General features: G+C 38.0%; 1 protein-coding gene across 1 annotated transcript in view; it reads left to right on the top strand.

The window, feature by feature from the left end:
- Positions 1-2,683: 2,683 nt before the first annotated feature.
- Positions 2,684-23,929, top strand: part of vstm2a (V-set and transmembrane domain containing 2A) — a 118,230-nt gene continuing 96,984 nt past the window's right edge. The window contains exons 1-2 of the mRNA XM_088072181.1: positions 2,684-3,278; positions 4,481-4,647. Of these exons, the coding sequence (XP_087928307.1) occupies positions 3,200-3,278; positions 4,481-4,647 (246 nt within the window). The 5' untranslated portion in view covers positions 2,684-3,199. The remainder of the gene's footprint in view (positions 3,279-4,480; positions 4,648-23,929) is intronic.

Below are 23,929 nucleotides of genomic sequence, written 5' to 3'. Positions count from 1 at the left end.
ACTGGTTTAACTTATATGAGAAAGATGGGGAGAAGGTCATGAGCAACAACAACAACAACGACATGGCCCGAAAAATGGCAAAGAAAGGAAAAAAATTGCAAGAAAAATTACCAGAAAATAAAAAAGTTAAAATAAAAAAATAAGAAAATGAACAAGAAACCACTGAAAATGGAAAAAAGTATTTTCAATATTTTTTTTGTATTTTCTGTTAAATAATTCTAAATACCTTTTTTTCTAATTATAAATATAGTTTTCTGGAATTTTTCCCCCTATTCTTAGGGGTATGATCTTCTCATAGTTCTTCCCTCTTTTTAAAAATAGATCATTAATGTAAGGTCATTTTCTTGTTTACCAATGTCTTGCAGATTTGCTCATTGCTTTTTTCCCCAATGTTTTTTGAAAGAAATCAAACCAATTTGGGTTCTAAGGGTCAAAGCTTGTCAAAATAATCTGGATGCAATGGTCAATGGATGTCAGTCCAGGTTTCAGAGGGTTAATATGTTGATCATGTCAATGCCATGTCTTAATGCAGAATCCTTTCTTTCATGCCTTTTCACTTTGTCCTCATTCCTTGTCACTTCTCCACTGTCCCCTATCAAAATAAAGGCTGAAAATGCCTTCCCAAACAAACTTTAAATAGAATTACTGCACTGATGATTGCTACAATTTATCATAAGGAAGTGGAAAACTATTGAACACTATTCCCCGACATAAAACACATTTCAGAAATTAGGGAGCTACTTGCAGTGGAAGAAAAAAGACTGGTGTTGCAATAACTCTGGCAACAGCTCACAGAAAATCTTATTAAAAAATACTTGCAATATGAACAGTCTGTAATCCTGGTGATTTGTTTGTGTTGTTTATGTTTTCCAGTTTTAAACTGTTTATAGCTTTCTGGAATTCCAGCTCAGTTTACACCAGTATGAGTACATTGCTCCACGCCTGTGTGTCATTTCAGCAAATGATTGTGTCGTAGAAAATTATTATTTTATACTACTGAATGACGTAATCATGAGTAATTGTAATTGTATGTATCCGTGATTCATCCATGGTCATGTTTCAGAGTCCTTCACTGTCTGCATGCAGGCATGTAAAGAGGCTCCAGATGTCTGAATGACAAGATACTGCAAGAGCAAAATGTGGTAGATGTTAAGACTACAATGAAAGACAAATCTGTACTGTTTAACCCCTTAAAACCTGGATTGACATCACTTTTCTCTTTCTGCATTCAGACACCTTTCAGAAGTATTTAAACATTTGAAGCAAATTAGATTAATATCTTCTAAAAACATAGGAAAAGGGGAAATAAGCAACTCGGTAAGGAAGATTGGAAGATTGCAAAAATTGGTAGATTTGGAGAAATATTTTTAAAAAGCTTGGGAATATTTTGCCGAGAGCTAGATTTCTGATGATCACAGTCAAATATTTAAGATTATTTAAAAATATTATTTTCCAGAATATTTGTTTTATATCATGAATTTACTGTGAACCAGCTGATGGCTGGGACAAATAGTTAAAAAAAAAAAATTACATACAGCTCAGAAAAAATAATACGAGCCACTCAGTCACCTACCAGGGAAAAGTGCAATTTTTAAAATGCAAGACTTCGTTAGGGTAATGATCCTTTTCTTTTGAAGCCATAAATCAGTGGAATACCAACAGAGATAATAACATGCACCAAGTTTTAAAAGCTTTTCATATTTGACAAAACGATGGGTACTATGGCAGCAAACCTGCACACATTTGTGAATTAATGTGTGTGTGTGTGTGTGGCTGGGGTTCAGGATTTGGGATTGCACAGCATCGCACATATAATTAAAAAAAAAAAATGTATTTCAAATTTTGCACATATTTGTAAATGTTGGGGGGGGGGGGGGGAAACTGGTTTTAGGATGTGGGAATGACTGTGCCCTGATAATTTTATAGCTGCAATGTTGCACAAATTTGAGATTTTTCATGATTATGTGGGGTGGGATATGGGGATAATAATGTTTGTAATGTTTGTCCTTTACTCAATCAAATTCTGTCATTAATGTATTTGTTTTTCGGACAGAAAAATCAGCTTTTCTGAAACCTGGTACAATGCATCTTCTTGTTTTATATGTTTTATTGTGCACTGTCTCTGTCTAAATAAAATTACATCACATCGCATCCAGCTGACTTTAGAGCAGTCACTTTAACACCTCAGCCCACACACACTTTAGCTGATGGGAGAGAAAAGTGCTCCTCCCAAAAGGATGATCCCTGATTGGTCTCTGAATTAATTAAGAGCAGATATTAGGAGAAGCACAAGTTGTGCCCATTGCGACAAAAAGGGCAAAGTGTTCTCAGTGTGCCCGGGAGACTAATAATATTCCAGCAGGATCTCTTCTATCTTAATGACTCGGGACATGCTATACCTGCCCTGCACTTGCCGGGTCGCTGCTCCACCCCCCCCCGCCACCACCACATCCACCACAACCTCCACCCCCTCCCTGTATGCTCCTATCTAATGCTACAATATTGTTTTATAGCCTCTCAGACGAGTGACTGCATAAGCACTCAAGAGTTGGACACACCCACACTAAATACGCACACTTAGAAAAAAGATATAATGTAAAGGGGAAGTTTTCTCTTGTGCTTGTCTCTGTTTTTTAAGGCCTGAAAAACATCTGTGATTAAAAAAAAAAAGAAAAAACAAAAAAGTCCCGCACAGGAAACAAATTGTAACATTCTGCGCTCATAATAAATATTTCAGAATAAAGACTGCATGTAAAAGATGCATTCCTTTGTTTTTGGATGCAAAGATTCGCGCATGTTTGTATCAAGCGGTCAAGGTGACAGCGAGGGGCCGGGTGAGGACTAGATTTGCAGAGGTGTGGAGTGTGTGGATGCCACAGTGATCCACTAGACTGACGTCTCTCCGGTAGCGCAGACGAAGACCGCAGCCCGGTTATTTTACAGACTTCAGTACAGCCAAGCAGTCGACAGTCTCTCCCGCAGAGACACAGAGAGGGGAAGAAGAAGAAGAAGGGGTAAAAAAAAGAGAACTTCAGAAACGACAAGCTGTAGTTTTGCAGCATGTTCAACCTTCGGCAATCTCCGTTTAAACACACTCGCCCAGCAACTGTTTGATTTTGCTGGTGTGTTGGCAATTTTGGGAAACCTTCGCCTTTTTATCCCCCGTTCGGCTGATGTGAAAACCCCCTCTTATATTGGAATGATGTGGACCTCTCATGATACTGTTGGATTTGTTTTCTTAGCCGGATTTTGCGTGCAATTTGGATTCTCCTTTGAAGGTAAGACATGCAGATTTTTCTATCTCGGTGTCATCGTGTCGAGCTTGCTGCCCTGCATGGTGGAAGCAGCCTCGGTGGGAGAAAGTGTTAAAAGTGCGCAGTGTTTCCAGAAATGCAAAGGAGGCTTTTTGGAGGATAAAATGTTTAAAGCGAGATGTGTTGTTTAAAAACAAAAGCCCAGAAATGGGGGGAAAGCGATGGAAGATGAAGAAGGTCGCGTTTTTTACACCGCGATGACGAAAAAAATGCAACTGGTGATTGTTTGAAATCAAGTCATTTCACATCGCGTGCAAGAGAACCGGACGGCTGATTTTTTTCTCTCATATTCTCTCATGCCAGAAATAGATTGGCCATTATAGAAGTAGAACTTCTTTTTTAGGGAGCATAAAAAGTGAGCGAACGGCCGGTGATTTCAGCACCACGGACAGCTGCAGCATGCGGCTGTCCGTGGTGCTGAAATCCTGAAATCCTGCCCTGCTCCATGACTGTGATTCTCACTTTCAAACTGCCTCTGTGATCTTCTTTCTCCATCTATCCGCATTCCAAAATCACTAAGTGCGCACAAACCTTTAGATGATCTTAACTGGACTGTGCGTGTAATTAAAATGAAGGTTTCGTGTGAAAGTTTGCATGCATCGTCGCCACCACTCTCCTTTAGGCGAAATTCCCTTTTTAGCGTCCCCCAAACCAAACTCCTTTATTATTTATTCTGTTTTTCCCTTTTTATGCTCCTTTGTGTTGCCTCATTCTGATACAATCAAGTTTAGTATATCATATTATCGCGGATACAGAGAGCCCCAAAAACGGCCACACACACACACACACACACACACACACACACAAAAAAAAACTCCCCTAAAAATACCCCCCCCCCCCCGCTCGTAATTAAGTGTCTGAATAATGTAGCGATGGTGCAACTGTGCGTTATGTAAATTCCCAATGAAGACGCTTCGGTATCTGTGACTGGGGGGGAGGGGGGGGGGGCGCCATCTCCTTCAATTAAAACAAGAACGCACCTTTATCAAGCGCACAGCTGCTGCGGCCGCAACTCTCACGACTGCGCTCACAAGCAGACCGTTTAAGTGATTAATTCATGGGTATTTCTTTGCGTGCACAAATCACACAACTGTCCCCCCATCATATCATATCTCCCTCCCTCCCTCCCTCTCTACTCCTTGCTCCCTTCTTTTTGTCATCTGCAGGTCGCTTCACGGATCTGCCCTCCAACATGACGGTTAAAGAGGGACAAAACATAGAAATGGCGTGCGCTTTCCAGAGCGGAACCGCGTCGGTGTATTTGGAGATCCAGTGGTGGTTCGTGAAAGCGCCGGAACCCACTGACAGCGAGGAGGAGGTCGATGCTGAAGAGGTACAAGGGATCTTTTTTTCCTTCTTTCTTTAACACCCCCCTCCCATTTCCCATCACAAGCTAAGCGAGTTATGGTTAAAGCACACCCACTCATAAAGGAAATAAGGCCATCCAACAAGTATCCGCGCTATTACGCGCCTTATGTCATCAGCGGCGTGCTGGTGGTGCAGCCCTGAAGACAGAGCCAGGCGCTCATGGTGGAACTTTTTATTGACCTATTTTCTAACGAGGCACGGCGTGTAATGACCTTCAAATATCTTAAGCTACTGCCCTGAAGTCATCCAAAAAACTTAAGTGAAAAGTTAATATCCCCTTAGATTCCCATCATAACAGAGGCAGATCGAGTTTATTAAGAACTTATTATCAAGGCTTTTAACCATTTGGAACGTGAGCAAATTGGCTAGATTTCTTCCAAAAACATGGGCAAAAGGCAATGAGTAATGAAAGAATAAATTACCCAATAATTAGCAAGAAATTATGAAAAAAAGTACAAGAACAATACCTGAAAATTTGTTAAAAAAGAAAAAAAGAAAGAAAACATGGAGATCACCTGAAAAGTATTTTTGACAAGTGTTTAAAAATTAAAAAGAAATATATATATATATATATATATATATATATATATATACAGTATATATATAAATGTGTAACAATTGTAATTATTATATTTTCCCTAGCCTTTTCCCTCTTTCCCTAGACACTTTTGATATTTTTTCCTTATTTTTTTTTTCTTTTTTCCCTAGACACTTACCTTTGGCTTAATAAAATAAATCTTTAAAATCCACCAATTTCTTGCAATTTGTTGAATATTTTTTACCAAGTTGCTCATTGCTTTTTTCCCCATGTTTGTTGTTTTTAATTGCACGTTTTGTTTAGTGTTCAGAGGTTTAAAAACTTGTAAAAGGCACCTAAAAGCAGGACTAGAAAAGTGATGTTAATCCCTGTCTCAAAGGGTTAGGGTCAATTCTATCTAAAATCTGGATAGTCAACTTCTATTTTCATATTTGATTTGATATTTTTTGGCTTCAGTCCACTCAAACAGTTCAATTAATCCCCCTATACACTGAAAGGAGAAATCCCATCAAGAGAAAGAAATATGAACATTAATCAAGGACTACTGTGAGCTCGTTCTGGATATTAATTACATGATAAATGAAGTAAATGAGCCCGGCTATTCACGAATGGGGAAAAAAAAGTGTATGAATCAATACAGCCAAAGCATATTCTTGTATATTGCCTCATTAAACAGTGCATTGGAAGCGCTTTGGCATTTTTTGTTATGTATTGCCGTTGCATTACTGCCTGCTATGACAGCCTCCCTCGGCCCAAATAATGATGGGCTGCTTTAGTGGATGACAGTGTGTTTGCTGCATTCAAATGGATGGAAATGACTCGCTTATGTATTGTGTGGCAGGTAACTGCATGTCAAGATTCGGAAGGGTTGGTGTATTGTCATGACAGACATCAAACAGTGCTCTTTCTATTTCAGTGACAAAGAGGCAGTGAGATGTGTGTGTGTGTGTGTGTGTGTGTGTGTGTGTGTGTGCATTACAGGGGGTTGGTTCGATATCCATGTGGCTTTAATTATTGTTCCATTGTTGCCCGGCTTTCATAGTGGCGTCGGCCAGGCTTTGATGTGGGTTTGATCCCACGTGACTCTTGGATGTTGGGCTGAAGTGGGCTATTGATGCAGACATCTCATTGTTACCCACATTTCTTATCATGGAAGGCCGTTTGAAATGAAAGCCGCTGCGTGAGTGAGTGTGTGTGTGTGTGTGTTTGTCCTGCAGTGTTGCAGTTTGAATGGGAACAGAGTCAAGACTGTGTCAGAGATGCTGCTTGGGAAGCAGCTGGTCTCCTGGAAATTTAGAGGAAATGAGCGCCGTGTCTTCGAATGTAAATACGTATGCAAATATAAGCTGCGTGCACGAGAAGTTAGGGGTTGTTGGGTGGTTGAAAGGATGACATGAAAAGAGAGACGTGGAGAACACAGACACTGAAATAGAGCTGCAGAAGGAAAGTAGAAGTCGGGCGGATGGGTGGGTGGATACTTTGTCTTCAACTCTCAGCGACCCAGGATCAGTTCTCAACTTTACAAATGAATATACTGTGAAATTTGATCTATTTTTGGCCTCAGCTCCAATTTTTCTTATTCAACTTTATCTCTTTTGACTGTTTTATTTAAAGCTTTTCAGTCATATCACAAAGACAAAAACATCAAAAACTGACATCCTGGCATCTACCCATACTGAGCTAAAGTATATCCACAGCCTAAAACAGGATATCTGCAGAGAAGTTATCATCTCTTTGTTTTATTTCACACATGGGTCCATAGTATTGTCTGTGGGAGCATAATTTATGGGTGTACCCAGAATCCCTGCAGTATTCATGGAGTAGAAACTGGACAGCAATGTAAAAATGACCATGTAGACAATGAAAAATGTACTACACACCCATACATTAATGTTAAACAGGTTATTAAGTTTCTTTAAAAACATAAATGAACATTATTGATCACTTTTCAAATGTGGTACCCAGTAGGTGAGAAATGGATTCTGTATATATATAAAAAAAACATTACATTTTTTCAGCTATGTCGTATCTACTCTTTTCCAGGGTACTTAATTCAGTCAACCACTATTTAAAACATGATGAGTTTTTATTCCAAAGTTTTAGAGTTCAATAATTAGCTCCAACCTTTAAAAAAATACAGTCTGCTCATTTTGGTGACTAACCATGGGTTACATTTTTTGGATCTGGGGTGTAGGTTGAAAATTGAGAATTCTCTGAAAAGAATACTTCAACATTTGTTTATTGCTTAATTTTTGTGTTTCACCTTGAATTTGTGAACAAAACTTGTTTTTCTTGTATCCCTCCATAGTGAATGAAGAATCCAAAAAAGGTGATCGTTCTTCATTAATTGAGGTCATTGGGGACCATCTGTTTATTCACACAACTCGCACAGTTTAATCCAAGTCTCATGTTTCTAGCTGTATCCTCAGTGCTTCCCAAAAAACATTACATTGTGAAACAATTTTACCTGTGAGTAGCTTTTGTTGGATTCTCCATTCACCTTGTAGGCATGTGAGAAAAACAAACTATTTACCAGTGAAAGTATTTAACGATGTAGCATTTTAACATATGCATGTGTTTGGGAAGCACTGAGGATACAACTGGATAAATGAGACTTGAATTATAGTGTATGAGTTGTGTGAGTTAATGGATGGTCCCCAATGAGTTGTTTGCCTTTTTTGGGATTCTCTGTTCACCTTTTAGGCATGTGCGAAAAAGATTTCTTTACTAATTTATTGTTTAGCGAACACAGAATGCAAAAAAGCCAAGCATTCTGAAAGAATTGAATGGAATTGGGGACCAATCCATTTTACAAATTGTCACACAACTCATAAAATACAATCTAAGTTTTGTATATCCAGGTGTATCCTCAGAGCTACCCAAAAACATGCGTTTGTTAAAACGCTACATATTTCGACTTTTTTGGATTCTCCGTTAACCTTGGAGGCATGTGAGAAAAACAAAGTTTCCTTCCCTTATACAATACTCAGCGAATGAGGAATCTTTGTTCATTGAAGGGAACAAAAAGGTTTTTTTCAATAATTAAATTGTAAAACACAATAAATAAGTGATCACCAAATGGTGACTTTGCAGGTGAAGTATTCCTTTAATTGATAATACTGAACAATTTCTACATGATATATAAATAAGAAACACTCCATGATCAGTTTGTGATGTTGTGCATGAAATCCAATTTGTATTGGAGGAAAATCATGTTCATGTAGTAATGTTTGTCCTCACGTGTGCTCTGGACATGGATTAGTGAAAGGAAGCAAAAAATACAAACAAACAAACAAGTCAATAGAGAAGGCTGCTGTTTGGCTCCGGCTTCCACAACAAGTGGTAAATGATTCTCCTCTCAGATTATGAATGACACGCTGCCAGTTCATAATTATGCACAAACACAGAGAGACAGAGACAACATATTCACACCTCCATGACAAAGAGGATTCATGTCGCTGACGGGATTTTGCTACACTTGTGATGTTGTTGATTCAAGTCATAGAGTAAAGATACACAGAGAGGAGGCGAGTGATGGCGGAGAATGAGTGTGAGCTGATCATCTGCTGTTACAGAACACGAGCAGATTGCTGTGGAAGCAACAGGCCATCACTCTATATGGCATTTTAGTACAAGTACAAAACGAGGCAGCGTGGGGCGTGATAACACATAATTATGTTGTACTATTTGATATTCTATTGCATGCTCTGGGACTTGTTTTTATGTGTAAAATATCCCACAAAGGCTGGTGTGTTTTTAAATTGTACTGTAACTTTCTTTCTTTTAAATATTCATTAGTAGCATGTTTTGATTCTTGTTTGTTTTTATCTCTATTGTCTTTTTCACCACTCAGAGCTTGCACAAAAGGAGTTGCTATGTAGGCCACCTGTACTGCTTGTCTGTACATGTACAAATGGCAAAATAAACTTCTTGAATCTTGAAAAGATAGCCCTCAAAATATATAGAAGAATACAATGCTGAGTTTAAAATTTTAAAGAAATACCTTGTATATCAATTAATCACTCCGTGTTACATTGATTTTTTTGAAGAAATTTTTCTAGCATGCCTCAATGGTGAACGAAGATTCCAAAAAGGGAGAAAATTCTTGATGAATAGAAATACGGTACGTGTTTAAAAACAGCAAAACTACAATTAAACCTCCATTTGTTAAATCTCACACTACTCATGCAGTATAATCCAAGTCTCTTTTATCCAGTTTTATGCTCAGTACTTAACAAAAAGACTCTGCCTTGTTCAAAGGGGAAACTGAACTGAAACTGAAACTTATTTATGCTCTCTTCAGACTCCATTGGCAAAAACAATAATTTTACCTTGCTGAAAATGGGAGCTGCTGGTCTACGGCTGCCTTGATCTGTATATAGTTTGTGTTATTGAGAGAATTTGTTGAATCCAAACTAATCCCAAAGTCACACACTAACACAAACAAAATTCCGATTGAGGCAGTGGTAGACCAGCAGCTCCTGTGTTCAGTGAAGTAAAATTATTGTTTTTGTCAGTGGAGTCTGGCTATGAAGAGAGCATAGATAATGCTGCCTTCATGTGCTTCTTGGAAATGACATATTTACTATATTAACAAGGTATGAGCATATGAAAGGCCCTCCTAAGTCATAATTACAAGTGGGAAATTGGGAAATTTTAATGATACCAGAGTTGAAGTTTGCATGTTGTTTCAGGGCGGCAGAAATGGCAGAAATCATGGAAATAGTGTCAACAATTGATGATAAGAAAAATTGTATTTAATTATTTTGTTCATAGTAGCTATCATTTATCTTTAGTGGTTGCACATTTTAATATATGCACCTATTAGCTGTAGCAAGCAAGCAAACTTTGAACTATAAAGCATGCCAGGTGAGTATACTAACATTGATGACAATGTTAAGTCAGCCAGCTAATGTTAACATTACAGCAATTTTTTTTCCTGATTTTTAGATTTTTCATTTACCACGGAGGCATGCAAAAAAACCCCAAAAAAACATGGGGTTAGGTCTTGATATGTAAATATGGAGGGCATATGCAGAATACACGTTGAAATCCACTGTCCGAGATGACAGAACTACAGTTAGAGGTGTAGTGTGTCGTACTGATGCAGCAGAGTCATGTCTCGGAACATCCAGCATGCTGTCCTGCGGCTGCGGCTACAGTGGGCCAGTAATGTGCCACTGGCTACCATATAGTCTTATTGTGCTATTGAATTACACCAACATACAGATTACACAGAACTCCCCACTGCTTATGTACTGTATTTGTAAATGACAAAAATACCAAAGATAATTAGGAATTAGTCATTACACTGAATAGGTTTTTCATAGTTTATTTATAGCTCATGTACTACAAGCATGGATTTTATAACTAATTTTGTCATAGTTTGCTACTATGTCCTAATCCTTCAAAACAAACATTAAATCATTTATTGTTTTAATTTTGTAGTATTGTTGTAATCTCTCTCTCTCTCTCTCTCTCTCTCTCTCTCTCTCTCTCTATATATATATATATATATATATATATATATATGTATATATATATATATACACTGCTTTTTCTGTGCTATTTTAATCCTGCTCTGTGAGGCCCTTGGGGCTGCATGATTGTATGAAAGGTGCTATACCTTTAAATTGCTGAGGAGAATCTCTGCACACCTCAGTCTATAAACAAAGTGAAAAACTCCTGCACACTATCCCATCTACTGCTGACATGTACTAAATGTCAAGCAGACCTTCATCAGGTATGATGGCAGTATCAAAACTTCACATATATACAAACATTTTGAGGCAGTCTATGTTTGTACATATGTAGAAAAGTGTTGATGCTGCCATCATACCTGATAAAAGTCTGCTATACCGATTTTTTTTTTCATTCAATAAACATGTCAAGTGGAACAGTGTGTAGGAGTTTCTCTCTATGAAAGGTGTTATATAAAAAAAGCTTGATCTGATTTATTTAAAAGAACAGTGATTTCATATGCAGCAAATAGAAGCATTTTTGATTTAGTCTCAGTTCTCTCTTGGCGATCTGAATTACTCACAAGGTTGATTCCTGCGCGACATATTGTTTGACGGCCTACTTTCTATGGGCCCCTTCACCCCATGGGCCCCAGTACAACCGCCCTGCCTGCACTGTCTATATTTACACCCCTGATGCTGTCCATTCTTTTTGGATACTCTCCATCTGTTTTTGGTAACCTCCTGGAAAGCAGCCATCCAGGTTAAATTATGCATTTCATAACAATTAAAACATGTCACACTCCTCTTGTTTAATATCTCAGGTTGCATAATATATTATTGGCTATTTTGCTTTCACTGGGCTGATCAAATCCATTACTAGTTATTTCACTTATATATCAGTGGTGTCCAGCCTTTTTAGTTTGTGACCCCTTGAAGTGAAGCAGTGTGTACTGACATCCCAAACTCTGTCTCCCAAAAATTACATGACTAAAATGTGTTGCCAGAATTATTTTGAAAGGAACTCAATTGCTGCCTGCTAATATGTCAACTTGTAACATTCATTTAACAGTCAGGAGATCTTGATCTGGGCGAAATATTGATTTAGTAAACACTTAATATCTTGTGCATAGAGATATTTTTGATTTTCTTATAATTCAACCAGGACTCTCCCCAAACTTAATCTGCTGTGAGTGCCTATCTGCACTTTAGCTGTGTACAGATGTCACCTCAGGGAGACAGAGCTGACCTCTCATCACAGGGGCCTAATGCTGATTTGAGTGTTTTGGACTGATTCTCCCCTTTGGTCTGAAAATAGTTAGAAACTGAAAAGATACTCAAAGATGAAAAAAAGTGAATACAAGTCAGAAAAAAGAGCACAAATGTGTGCACACTTTAAAAAGTAATATAAGGAACCTATCACCGTCGCCTAATTAAATGCATGGCTGCAGGATAAAAATTCAAATGTATTGATCTAGACAAAACCTTTTAATTTGCAAACATCATTTTGATGAGTTGTTATGACATAAACATGTTGACAATTACATCAACTTAGTAATGTGAAAATTGAATGTGAAATTTAAACTCAAATTTGTGTGTTAATTGTTTTAAAACCAAATTTAATTTGTAGTAAGCCAATAAAATAGGCTTGGGAATTCAACTTCTCCACCTTCAGTTCAGGATTTGAAATCCCCTCCCCTGACCACTAAAAATGCCTGGAGAAAGTCAAAGACAAAATCAGACTGTCTTAGGAACCTGCAGGCCAATAACATATGACACAAAAGACATTTCTTGCTTAAAAACTTGTTTTGCTGTCAGTTATTAAGTTGACGATACTTAAAAATGCCTTTGATTGTAGAGGAGAAGCTAATTCCCTTAACTCAATGAAGTGAGCTCATTGGATGTGATTTAATTTCCAGTCCACATAATTCAAAAAGATTGATGCAAACTGTTGTTTTTGTCATTTTTTAACCAAATAGTTTGATTTTAGAGTGTAGGAGAGCAGTATTAAACACATTGGGCCAGAACTGACTCTTTTATTCTGTCTCAATCGTGTTTAATTCTGTTATTAGTACTATTATTTCTGTTTACTGCTAACATTCTTTGAACTGTATTTCCTCTAATTAGTATTGGTTGTGTATTTTTGTTTTGACACCCAACCTGCATCTGCTTTGCCCTGCTTTGCCTTGTTTGTCAAAACACTTTGTAAACTCTGCTTTTAAAGGTGCTATATAAATAAAGTTAATATTATTATTATTATATTGGGGGGAATCCAAGGTCACCATAAAACACACGACGGTCACATCTCTTCCTCGTGTTAATACTTGGAATGGATAACTCGACCCACATCAGTGTTTTTTCTATTTATTTATTTTAATGTTGTAAAATCATGATAAAAACATGTCTGACTTTTTTTTGTAATGACACATTTTTTTTAAACTTTTGTCAATCATCATTATTATTTTTTTTAATTTATTTTTTGGCTTCCATATTCTTTTAGCTTAGTTGTGCAGATTTTAGGCATATGAAGCATTTCAAGAAACTCTAAATAACATCACTATGAGCAAAAATACAGTGCAGAGGGTTAAAATAAGATAAGAAAAAGCAAAAAGTTTTCTGACCCTTGCTGTGACCCACTGCAGAGAATGACTTTAGAGACCCCCCCCAATATGTTACAAATCATGTCTGAAGGGGAGCTCATGTCTTATTAAGAGGAGCCAAGCTCCCCATGGTCTGCTGTGTTCGATTTTCTGTCAAACTATCATGTGAGTGTAACACAGTTTAACGGCTGACTTGAAGTCAGTGATGATAAACTGAAAAGTGATGATGATGTAAATCACCCATTGAGGCCAGATCATCACCATGACCCAATCTAACTACCACACATCAATCACATCTGTGGCTACAAGTCTGAGGTGAAAAAATAATGCATGCTCACCGGTGGAAGCCATAAAATACACCATCACTAAATACCCCGAGGCTGTGGATTTGTGCTTTGCTTCTTTGACCTCCATCATGGAATAAGAAAGCATAGGAAGAAACAGAATACTGCCTCCTGGGTAATTATAATAACTGAAGGCTATGCCGCACATGGTGGACAAAAAGCCTCATTTCCATGTTTTTCAATTTAAAAATACATTAGTCAATTCCCCTTTTGGTTTCAAACCCTAAATCCCTCTTATTCTGGAGAGGTGGATTCTTCCCGGGGTTTGATCTCTCTTTTTTTATCCAGTTAATCCGACCACTATTGTTTGTCATAAGATCAATTTATTGAGTCAATCTTTACAACCCTGTCCACTGGTAATTCTATTTGGTGTGGGATTATGTTTGCATAGAAGGAAACAAAAGGAGGAGAGCTGAGTTTTATCTTGGAAGGTAACTGTTCTGATCCTTTCAGCCAGCGCTCAGCGAGTTTGCCGTATTTATATTCCCAGCTAGAATAAATACATAAAAAATAAAAACAGCTTAGAATCAATTTAATGCCTCTTGCGAGTGGAGGGAAATCTTTGCATATCTGGAGTATCAGAGGAGATACACCTTGACAGTATGAATTTTCGCAGGTGGATCAAGCAAAAGCACAAAGAATCAGAGATGCTGCCGGAGACCCAACGCGTATGTGCACTCTTTAAAAATTCATACTGCATTTCATTCCTCAAATACCGCCCGGGGTGCATAAATGGCTTGGCTGCCGGATTCAAACCAGGATTTACCTGACCTGAGATATGTTAAAAGATGTGTCTGTAAAAAGTGAGATGAATTAAGAGAAGGTAAGCGGACATGATGCTAGGCTGCCTTCGGCCATGCCCGCCAGTGAAAACAGGGATCAGCTGCGGCCTTCGGTCAGAATACAAACGACCATTACATAAAACATCTGTCGGCGCACTTTGACCAAAAATGCACTCAAGCCACTGCGAGCTTTACCTCTCTTAACAAGTGAGTTTATAAATCCAGTGGGTGTAACAGCAAGGAAGCATAAAATCCATTGGCTGCCGTGCTCTCTGAGTGACCTTACTGTCTGCCTCTCCGCCCCTCCATCACTGCCTGACTGCAGCCCGTGCATCCTACTCCGACACTCTCGCTGAGATAACTGCATCAGGAGTCAATACGATGCACCAGGCAGCCACGGTCCCCCCGGTAACTGCTCTCATCAGCCACGTCGCCCCCATATGTGCACGCACGTCCATAATGATTGTAATGGTTTCCAAAAGGTTTGCAGTGAACACGAGTTCTCCACAGGAGGCTGCTGTTTGTGTGTGAGCACGCACCGGCACATGAAAGAGCCTGCTGCTTTCATTTTCGACTAGTGGACTGTGGACTGTTCGCTGTCAGGCTCCACTATAGTCATCAGTCATGGAAGAAAGGCTTCCTTGAAATCACTGAAAGCTGCTGCATTACTGCATTGTGCTGCTGGAACACTGGCCTCATGTTGCACTGCACCACTGTCACACTCTCAACTTTTCTGTCTCAAAGAAGGAAAAAAATCAACTCTTTTGTTCACACCTTACTAATATGAGTGCAAGTAACTCTACTGCACACTCTTATGGCCTTTATTTCAATCAGCTTAACCTTTGTGATGGCTCAAAGTCCAAGTCACACCTCCAGATCAGCCAAGTCTATAGCGGAGATACACAATTTGCTTTGGTCAAGGGCCACTTTTGTAAAATGACAGGAGGCAAAGGGGGACAGTCGCAGCAGCCCCATGCTTGTTTGTAGGATTTTAGATGTTTCAGGGACTTAAGGACATTTGCAAGATTTTAGGATGTTTTTAGAATTTAACAACATTTCCAGGATTTTTAAGATGTTTCTTGGATTTAAAGACATTTCTGGGATTTAAGGATATTTCGGAGATTTAAGGACATTTCTGGGATTTAAGGAGATTTCTGAGATTTTAGGACATTTAGGAGTTTAGGAAATTTCTAGGATCTCAGGATCTTTATAAGAATTTAGGACATTTGTAGGATTTTAAGACGTTTCTAGTATTTTAGGACATTTTTAGGATTTGAGGAGGTTTCTGGGATTTTAGGATGTTGTTCAGATTTTTCTCGGATTTCAGAACTTCTTCCACCTAGGAGGGAGGCATATCTGTGCCTAGGTAGTCATCAGTTTTTATGATAAAGAAGATGTTTGCACATTTATGTCCAGAACACACTGCCTGTTTGAGTGAGCTCATTCGCTGAACTGCTGCAGCTTGCAGGCTTGCGGTGTTCACGCAGCCAAAGTTGTTGCTGTAGTGCTCCTGCAGAGCTGCCTGCTTCTATAACTACTGTATTTCCACAATTAAAAGCTGATACTCCACTACTTTAGGGAGCCATGCAAGCCACTGCATTGTCAACAACATGACACTGCAAATATTTCATAATAAAAAGACTTTTGTTCACTAATAAAGGGATTCTGTCAACAGAAGCATTGTAAGAGGACTTTTATTTTGAAATGGAGACAGGTAAGGTTCAGTTTAAAAGTTATACTTACATGCTTTTATGTCTGTGACGATAAATACATTCAAACTGCAACGAAAGGCAGTATAATGTAAATATGATAATCAAATCACGATTTTTACTGTCCATTTTTGCCGAGAACCATGCATGTCACGCAAAAAAAAGTAGTCGAGACTCCGAAACTCTAGATGTGTCACAGCGGAGCAGCAGCAGAGCTGTGCTAAAGCAGCGCTGCTAACACAAGCAGTGCTTACCAGGTTATAGATTTATGCATTGTTTCACTTAATGTTGAAAGGAAGAAATGAAAAACAATGAAATGGGATATTCATCAGAATTGTTCCTCTTGCCTCTGAACCTTGAGTACTGTGGACAGGCTGGTGCAAGCATTTTACTGATGGCTGACAAGGACTGAAGATTACAGACTAAGGAGACACAATGTTTTTATTAGCGGTGGGACTGAGGAATAAAGGTCAAAACATTTGAACTAAATGGATTGATTATCGATATTGATGTGAGCAGTACAGGGCTGTCCCGTTCCCTACTAAAGAACACATTACATGTTTACAGATGTGCTAAATTAGCTAAAAAAAACCAATTGGTAAAGAAACAAATGTGTTTTTTGTAAAACTTAGTAGCTCATGTTGAGTGGCAGGCTAATTTCTGGCTGTGTAAATATTTTTTTAACCTTCAAACAGAGGGAAATGGTGCATTTGTTTGGGACTATTTTTTAGTGGTGAATGAACCCACATAGGATGCACTGGCGCAGACGTTACCAAATGGCGGTGCACAGTGCGGACCCAGACCAGGGAACAGTTTCTCATAAACGGATGAGAATAGGTAATAATCTTCATGGGGTGTTGTTTTTTTACGATGGAGGAGAGTGGGCGCAGCTAATCCAGTTACTACAGCAATATCTTCACTTAATTGGATTGCTTACTGTGTGTAGACAGTTTTCTAGAGAAAATAACAGCATGAGAGAGATGTCAGAGAGATGACAGCATGAAGCATGAAGCAACTGACTTGCTACTTTCTGGCCACAGACTGTTTTCTTGGGTCGTATGTAGTGCTACCAAAGTAGCACTACATACCTTGAACACTTTTGGATTGAAGTACAGCTGTGAGTCAGCTTTCTCCACTATAAACATTGTAAAAAAAACCAAAGGCCATTCCAGGCTTACCAACAAGCACCTACTCATGAATGAGAATGGTACTTCATTGATGCCACAGTTCAAACTACCAGCAGGGCAGCCACAAGACTACTTCTATCTCCAGGAAAGGAAGCAAAAAACATACAAAAATGTTAGGGAGATTCTGTCTTGTTTCATTTTACTTGAAATGTCAGCAGAAAGTTCCATTCAAGTGATATTCAAACGTTGTGCAGCACTTTAATGTTGCAGCTGGTAAAACTGAGGTAATATTTATGTACTTCATGTATTGCTGTTTCTTAATCCATAATAATACATTCTCGTGTGTTAATTGATTTATATTTTCACATGATGATCTTAAATCTGCAAAGTATCTTACCAAGCTGCAACCTCCAGAGCTGGAAAAACAAAGTCAATGCAGAAGTGTCCCACACTGCAGTTTCTCTAACAGCCACTTGAGGCTGGCTCCAAAATAGAGTCAATCCCCATAGACCACCGTGTTAAAATGTCTAACTTTACAGCAGAAATAAACATGTTTAAAGCCAGGTACAAAAACTGTTTTTGGTCTTCGTAGCTAATTTTCCCATTTATGACAACCATACAGGGAGAGATTTTTACCTTTTTGGCTCCAAAAAAACAAGCTGGTGATGGTCAAAATGTCAAAGTCAAGGCTTCAGACTGGGAGTCAACAAACCAATGGGTGACGTCAACAACACAATCTGATCCCAACTCATCAAATTTTGCCATTTGGTCAGTGTTGTTTAAGTCTACATGTGACCAGCTAACTATCCTCCTGCATCTGTAGTTTATGTGTTATGATGGCATGTCAGTTTGTGCCTGTTAAGGCATTGTGTCTTTTCAAAATAAACTTCTGTTTTTACACAGGAAATGGACAGTTTCTGCTCACTTAATGCAGTCTTTTTCAAAAATAAACTTACAATGGTAAAACAACTTGTAACAACTTCCATTTTTATTTTCTTTTGCAACAAATGTACTTGGCTATGTTTAGAATAAAAGTTTTGGTTTTGCTGAACACACACACACACACACACACACACACACACACACACACACATATATATAAATATATATATATATATATGTGGGAAGAGAACAGCAGGCTCCAAGGTGGACCTATCCAACTCACCTCCCACCCACTCTATGTGGACTTTCCAGCTCCTTATATTATGTTGCTACCAGCATTGTTTCACCTGGTGTTGTCCTGCAGTGTATCACACGGCTGCAACAGATGCTGTCAGGCTAACCAACAGTGTATCATACGACCATACAAGGTGGCTCTGGCATTGTCGGATGCCTAAATCACTGACTAAGTGGCGGTTGTTAATGAGCTGGCACAGCTGACCACTAGATGCCACCAAATCTGCCTAAATCTTACACATTGACCATATGTCAATGATTTTATCTGACAGATTTCAGGGTAAGCTACAACTTTAGACAGTATGGAGTTTAAACCATGGGAAATTTTGCAACTGGACTTCTTTGAATTGTATTCCCTTTTTTCTAGTGTTTGGAGCAGCAGGTAGGTGCATGTGGGATTGAGTCATGGTAATAAAGAAGCATTTGACTCAGTGCAACAGTGGCTCATTGATGTATTTTTAATAGGTTTTGGACAACAATGGAGCTCCATGAGGCAGAGGAAGAATATATATCAGGTTTTGGATACACAGTTCTTGGTAGTAGGATGCATTCTTTTTTGGTTTGGGCTTTGTCATGGTCAATAAGTGACTAAACCAAAGAAAAAAAGTATATATTTATATATAATGAAATGTGCCAAGGTGCTCTGGTTAGAGGGCATTTATTCTCTCACGATGGCGATGGAGGGTTGCGGAACATGATTGACTGCTCCTGTGTCAAAGAGAATGACAGACAGAGCTCTGTCAGCTGACTCTGCAATATTTCAGGGAAAAAAAACACATCATTACTTGGCCATATTGATAAATGTCTTCTTTTCTCTTCTTTGAAAAGCAAAGCTCTAGAATGACTCATTGGACCATCACACAACACAAACATAATGCGTTTTGAAATGTGAAGGTCACAGGGAGGATTTTTTTACTCTTTCAAGGATTTTATTTGTGTTTGGATTTGCACATTTTTAATTTGGAGCGCCTTTTATGGTATTATGGGACTCCTCCAATCCTGTAATTTGGGTACTTTTTGCTCTACACCATGGCCTGAAATCACATAAAGATGTGCTTTTCAGTGTTATTAATAGGTTAAACATTAAAATATTTTGCATGCTATTTGTCTTTGGTCTATTTCTGCATTTCATATCTGTCTTTTCTTTGACTTCTCCTTCCAATCATGCCAGAAAAGCCCTGGTGTGACTTTAAATGACTGTTATTAGATCCAGGGTAGTTTCAGCCATGTTGCACCCACTCACGTACTGTGGAGGAATGAGATGATGGAGGGAAAGATGAAGGGACGGGCAGATGGAAAAAACATATGGGAGGTGTGATGCAATAAGGATACAGGATGCCTTTGGGGAAATATCTGGAAGAGATTCATACATGCATGCAAAACAAATCCTCATTTACTGTCCCGTGTGGATCTACACAGCTCTGTATATTGGCAAGGCTGCATGACATGATCATTGGAGACTCACAAGGCAGGGACTTGCTGTTTCATTGAAGCGAGCTATCCATGCTCCTTTTCGATAATGAGGGGAGGAGAGCTATCAGAAACAGGGCGTCTTACATTGTAATCGTATCGTGTTACCCGTCAGCTGCCAAGATCCTACATTTTAAGCAAAATGTGTATTTTATTACTTGAACAAATTAATTCCCTAAATGTTTAATTTTTTTTTTTTTTTTAAGATTTCAGAATTAAACATTTCATGATTCTGCAGTGCTTTCAAAACACACATAATATCCATGTAATACTCTTGTGATTCTGTTCTTGGCCCAGTCTCAAGTATTCAGTGTCTGTGGACAGGTCCACTATGAGTAATTTCTCACTTTATAATTATGTGAGTAAAACTGTGTAGCACTTTCAAAACCAGGGTTACAAACTCCTTCACAGTTACAGAAAGAAGTAAAGTAATTGACTCAATAAATAAATACACATGCAAACATTTACCAAACAAAAAAGGGCAAGGAATAATCGTTTATGCCTTTAAGAATTAATAGATTTTGTCATGAGATTTAAAACACTAAAATATAACCCCTGATGTTAGCATGAAGCTACATGTAGCGGTGTACCTGCAGGTGAGTGACTTTGGATAGTCGCATCTTCTCCCAATAATCACCAAAAACAAATAAATCAGAAATAAATAAACTTATCTGGGCATGTCCCACCTGGAATATGATCTAAAATCGGAGGGAAATTATCACAGGAGCCAAGACTATATGTCTCCCTGACATTAGCATATAGCTCATGATCTCATGATTAAAGCAGAATTATACATTGGCAACAAGATTCCATGTTTCCTTGTAAGAGAAAACAATTTGAGGAAATCTGTCAGGATCTGATGTCATCTTAAAGCAAAGGTAGAAAATATGTTGCAAACATAACATTCAGAATGGTTTTATGCCTGAAGTATCTTTCCTCGCAGGGATTACTTTTACATGTAATCATTTTCTGAATCTTTGACCACCTTTAATGTGACATTGTAACATTATTTATATGACAGAAAATAGGTACAAGGTAGATTTATTAGTCATTTTTAAAAGGTAGTGTAAAAAAAACAAAATTAAAATGTGTTCTCAAATCCTGCTACATCTTTTGTAGGAACAAGTAGGGACTACTGTACCCGTGAGGAAGCACCAACTTACTGCTGTTTGCTGGAGCCAAGTTGTGCAGTGCCTTAGAAGTAATCAGAAGGGTTTTAAATTCAATTCTATATTTAACAGGAACAATGTGGAAAAAAAGCCAGCACCGGGGTAATCTGAGAACACTGTGGCCTGGGGTCTTTGTTTGTAATTGTGCAGCAGAATTTTTAGCTAATTGTAGATGCGCTATGGCTCCTTGGCTTAAAGAAGAATACAATAGTACATTACAATAGTTGAGACAAAATAATTCATGATTTGTTCAAGCTGTTGGAAATAGAAGAAGGGACACTATTTGGATAACGTCAGGGAACCTAAGTGCTGCCTGTTGACGTCATAGATCTAATTCGATAACAATAAAACATTTTTGTGATGAAACATGTGGGCACTAATGTCATTAACACAACTACAATTTAAGCAAATGACCACTCACACTGTAACTGCATCATCCACTATCTGGATTTTATCCACATATATTGTCAAATTGTGTTGAATATTCTTAACTTGTACATGTTATGCCTTTTTATCTTAATGTTATTTCTCGTAACCGTTGTACATACTTTATCTTCATATTTATTATGATTATGATTATGATTATGATTATTATTGTTATTATTATTATTATTATGGTACTCCTTTAAACATCAGGCAAGAGGATACCAATGAAAACTAGCTTCCCAGCTAACTTTGGTGTATTTCTATTTCTTTAAATGTGGATTTATGTACATTGTCCCTTCTTAAATTAATAAATTAAGAATTAAAAAGGTTCTAAAAAGAAAGAGCACACCAGTTGATTTATGCCTGAAAAGAAGGCCTAAAACTAGCCTGGTTTAGGCCAATCTGGACTTAACATTTAAAGGTGTGAGGAAACCTCATTTGCAGAGCACTAATTTCCTTCTTTCCTGCCACATTAGTCATTGTTTGACCCCTAAGATTTATCTTTTAAACACATATGTCCACCAGCTGGTGTCTTATTTTGTGTGTTTGGTGATGAGCAGGTACAGCAGGTTTATCAGAGCTTTAAACTGACAGCTGGATTACTAAAACAGCACGCTTAAAACATCATGCAGAGCTGAGAGGAGCTTGGAGTTGTAGTGTTATAAGCTCCATTGTAAATATAAGAAATATTAATTAGTATGCCTTTACAGGAACACTAGGTGGGTTTCCATTACAGATTTGCAGAAAACTATTATTTGCAATTGAAGGCGACATAGTCGTGTTATATGAGTGATAATGGAAAGACACGCCCCTTATATGTGGAAGCGACCACATATGAGGGATTTCTGGGAGGTGATAGTCCACGATTTAACAAACAATTATGGATTCAAAACTTCTAGGTGATCTGCTGAACTTTTGAAGAATAATGTGACGCAATAACAGCTCTTGTAGCTTCTGCTGCATCATCAGGGAGCCAGTTCATACAGACAAGCACATAGCCATAGCTTGATGTGACCTAGAAAAGCCCAAAAGCCCATTGCAGTTTTACGATATATGGCTTTTTTCGAATCACCTGAAATACTGCTAGTTGCCTCCAATATATCCCACACACTGGACCTTTATTGTCCTCAGAAAAAAATAAAAAACTAAATCATTGTGAACTGTTCAAAATTCAGTTTGAGATCAAAATTTTTGCATGCTTTTGTCTCCTTATGCTTACAAGCAATCACTTGACAAAGTTCCTCTTTTGTTTATTTTATACAAACTATATTCCTTAAGTCTTTAAACCTGAGCAAATTGGCTTAATTTTTTTTCAAAAACACAGGAAAAAGGCAATGAGCAACTTCAAAAAGAAATGACCAAAGATTTATTAAGAAATATTAAGAAAAATTAGGAGAAAAAAAACTAATAAAGATTGAAGAAAAAACAATACAAGCAAGGAATTGACTTGAGCAAAATCTGCTGAATAAATACTGTAATGTAATTTCCAATATATAATTATGATAATTATACAAATAGTTTAATGAACATTTTCCCCAATCGATTAATTTCTTACAATTTGCAGGACATCTTGCCAGGTTGCTCATTGCTTTTCCACCCATGTTTTTTTTTTCAATGTCGTCAAACCATTTGCATAGCCTTTATTCATTTAAATACTTGTGAAAGGTGTCTGAACACCACACAAGAAAAGTGATGTTGATCCACTTTTCAGAGTTAAGCTGTTTATCTTTTTTCCCCTTTAAAATAAACTGGTTGGCACCTATTTTGAACATCAAAAGTAAAAGCTTTTACAATCATCGCTGAAACAACCAACATCGATGTTCAAATGTCAAGAACTTCAAACCACGGCAAAGCCAAACCTCTCAACCCCACTTTTCCACGCACATTATTGATCCTAAATGGAAAGAATCCACACCAATCACTGCTGCTCTCACAGGACTATGTTTTTTTTTCTCCTACAGCAAATATATTTACCAACAGCTTTCCCATAATCCACCATATTCCTTTTGGTGCTTTAATCAGCGGCAGATAATGACCAGTGATGGCAGAAAAAGAGCTTATATACATCACAGTGGGACAGGAAATTAAACATGGATTAGGGAGATGGTTTATCCTTGCTGTTTGATAGCAGAGGCAGATTAGAATACATGCGTAATGATGGAGGTGTTAAGGTTGGCTGTGACTTTAACACCATGGAAATCAGCTTATATCCACTGACTATTTTTCCTCACATTGATCTGAATGCAAAAGCTCTATTTTATATCTTTTATTGCTGATATGGCAGCAAGGATTAGGTTGGAAATAGGACCTGCTGCCGCCTGATGTGATGCTTGGATTCAGTCAAAATATCTTCACTTTCACAGTGGTTTATTAGCAGCATTTTCAACCCCCACTCTGGCTCAAAAGCAATCCATCAACCTCTGTGGTACACATAAATATGAAAAAAA

Source organism: Plectropomus leopardus, chromosome 21 (assembly GCF_026936395.1).
Source record: "Plectropomus leopardus strain MGB_pleo_1.0 chromosome 21, ASM2693639v1, whole genome shotgun sequence".
NCBI classification, from domain to species: Eukaryota; Metazoa; Chordata; class Actinopteri; order Perciformes; family Serranidae; genus Plectropomus; species Plectropomus leopardus.
Note: the sequence above shows the minus strand (reverse complement) of the source record. Positions and strands in the feature narration are given on the sequence as shown.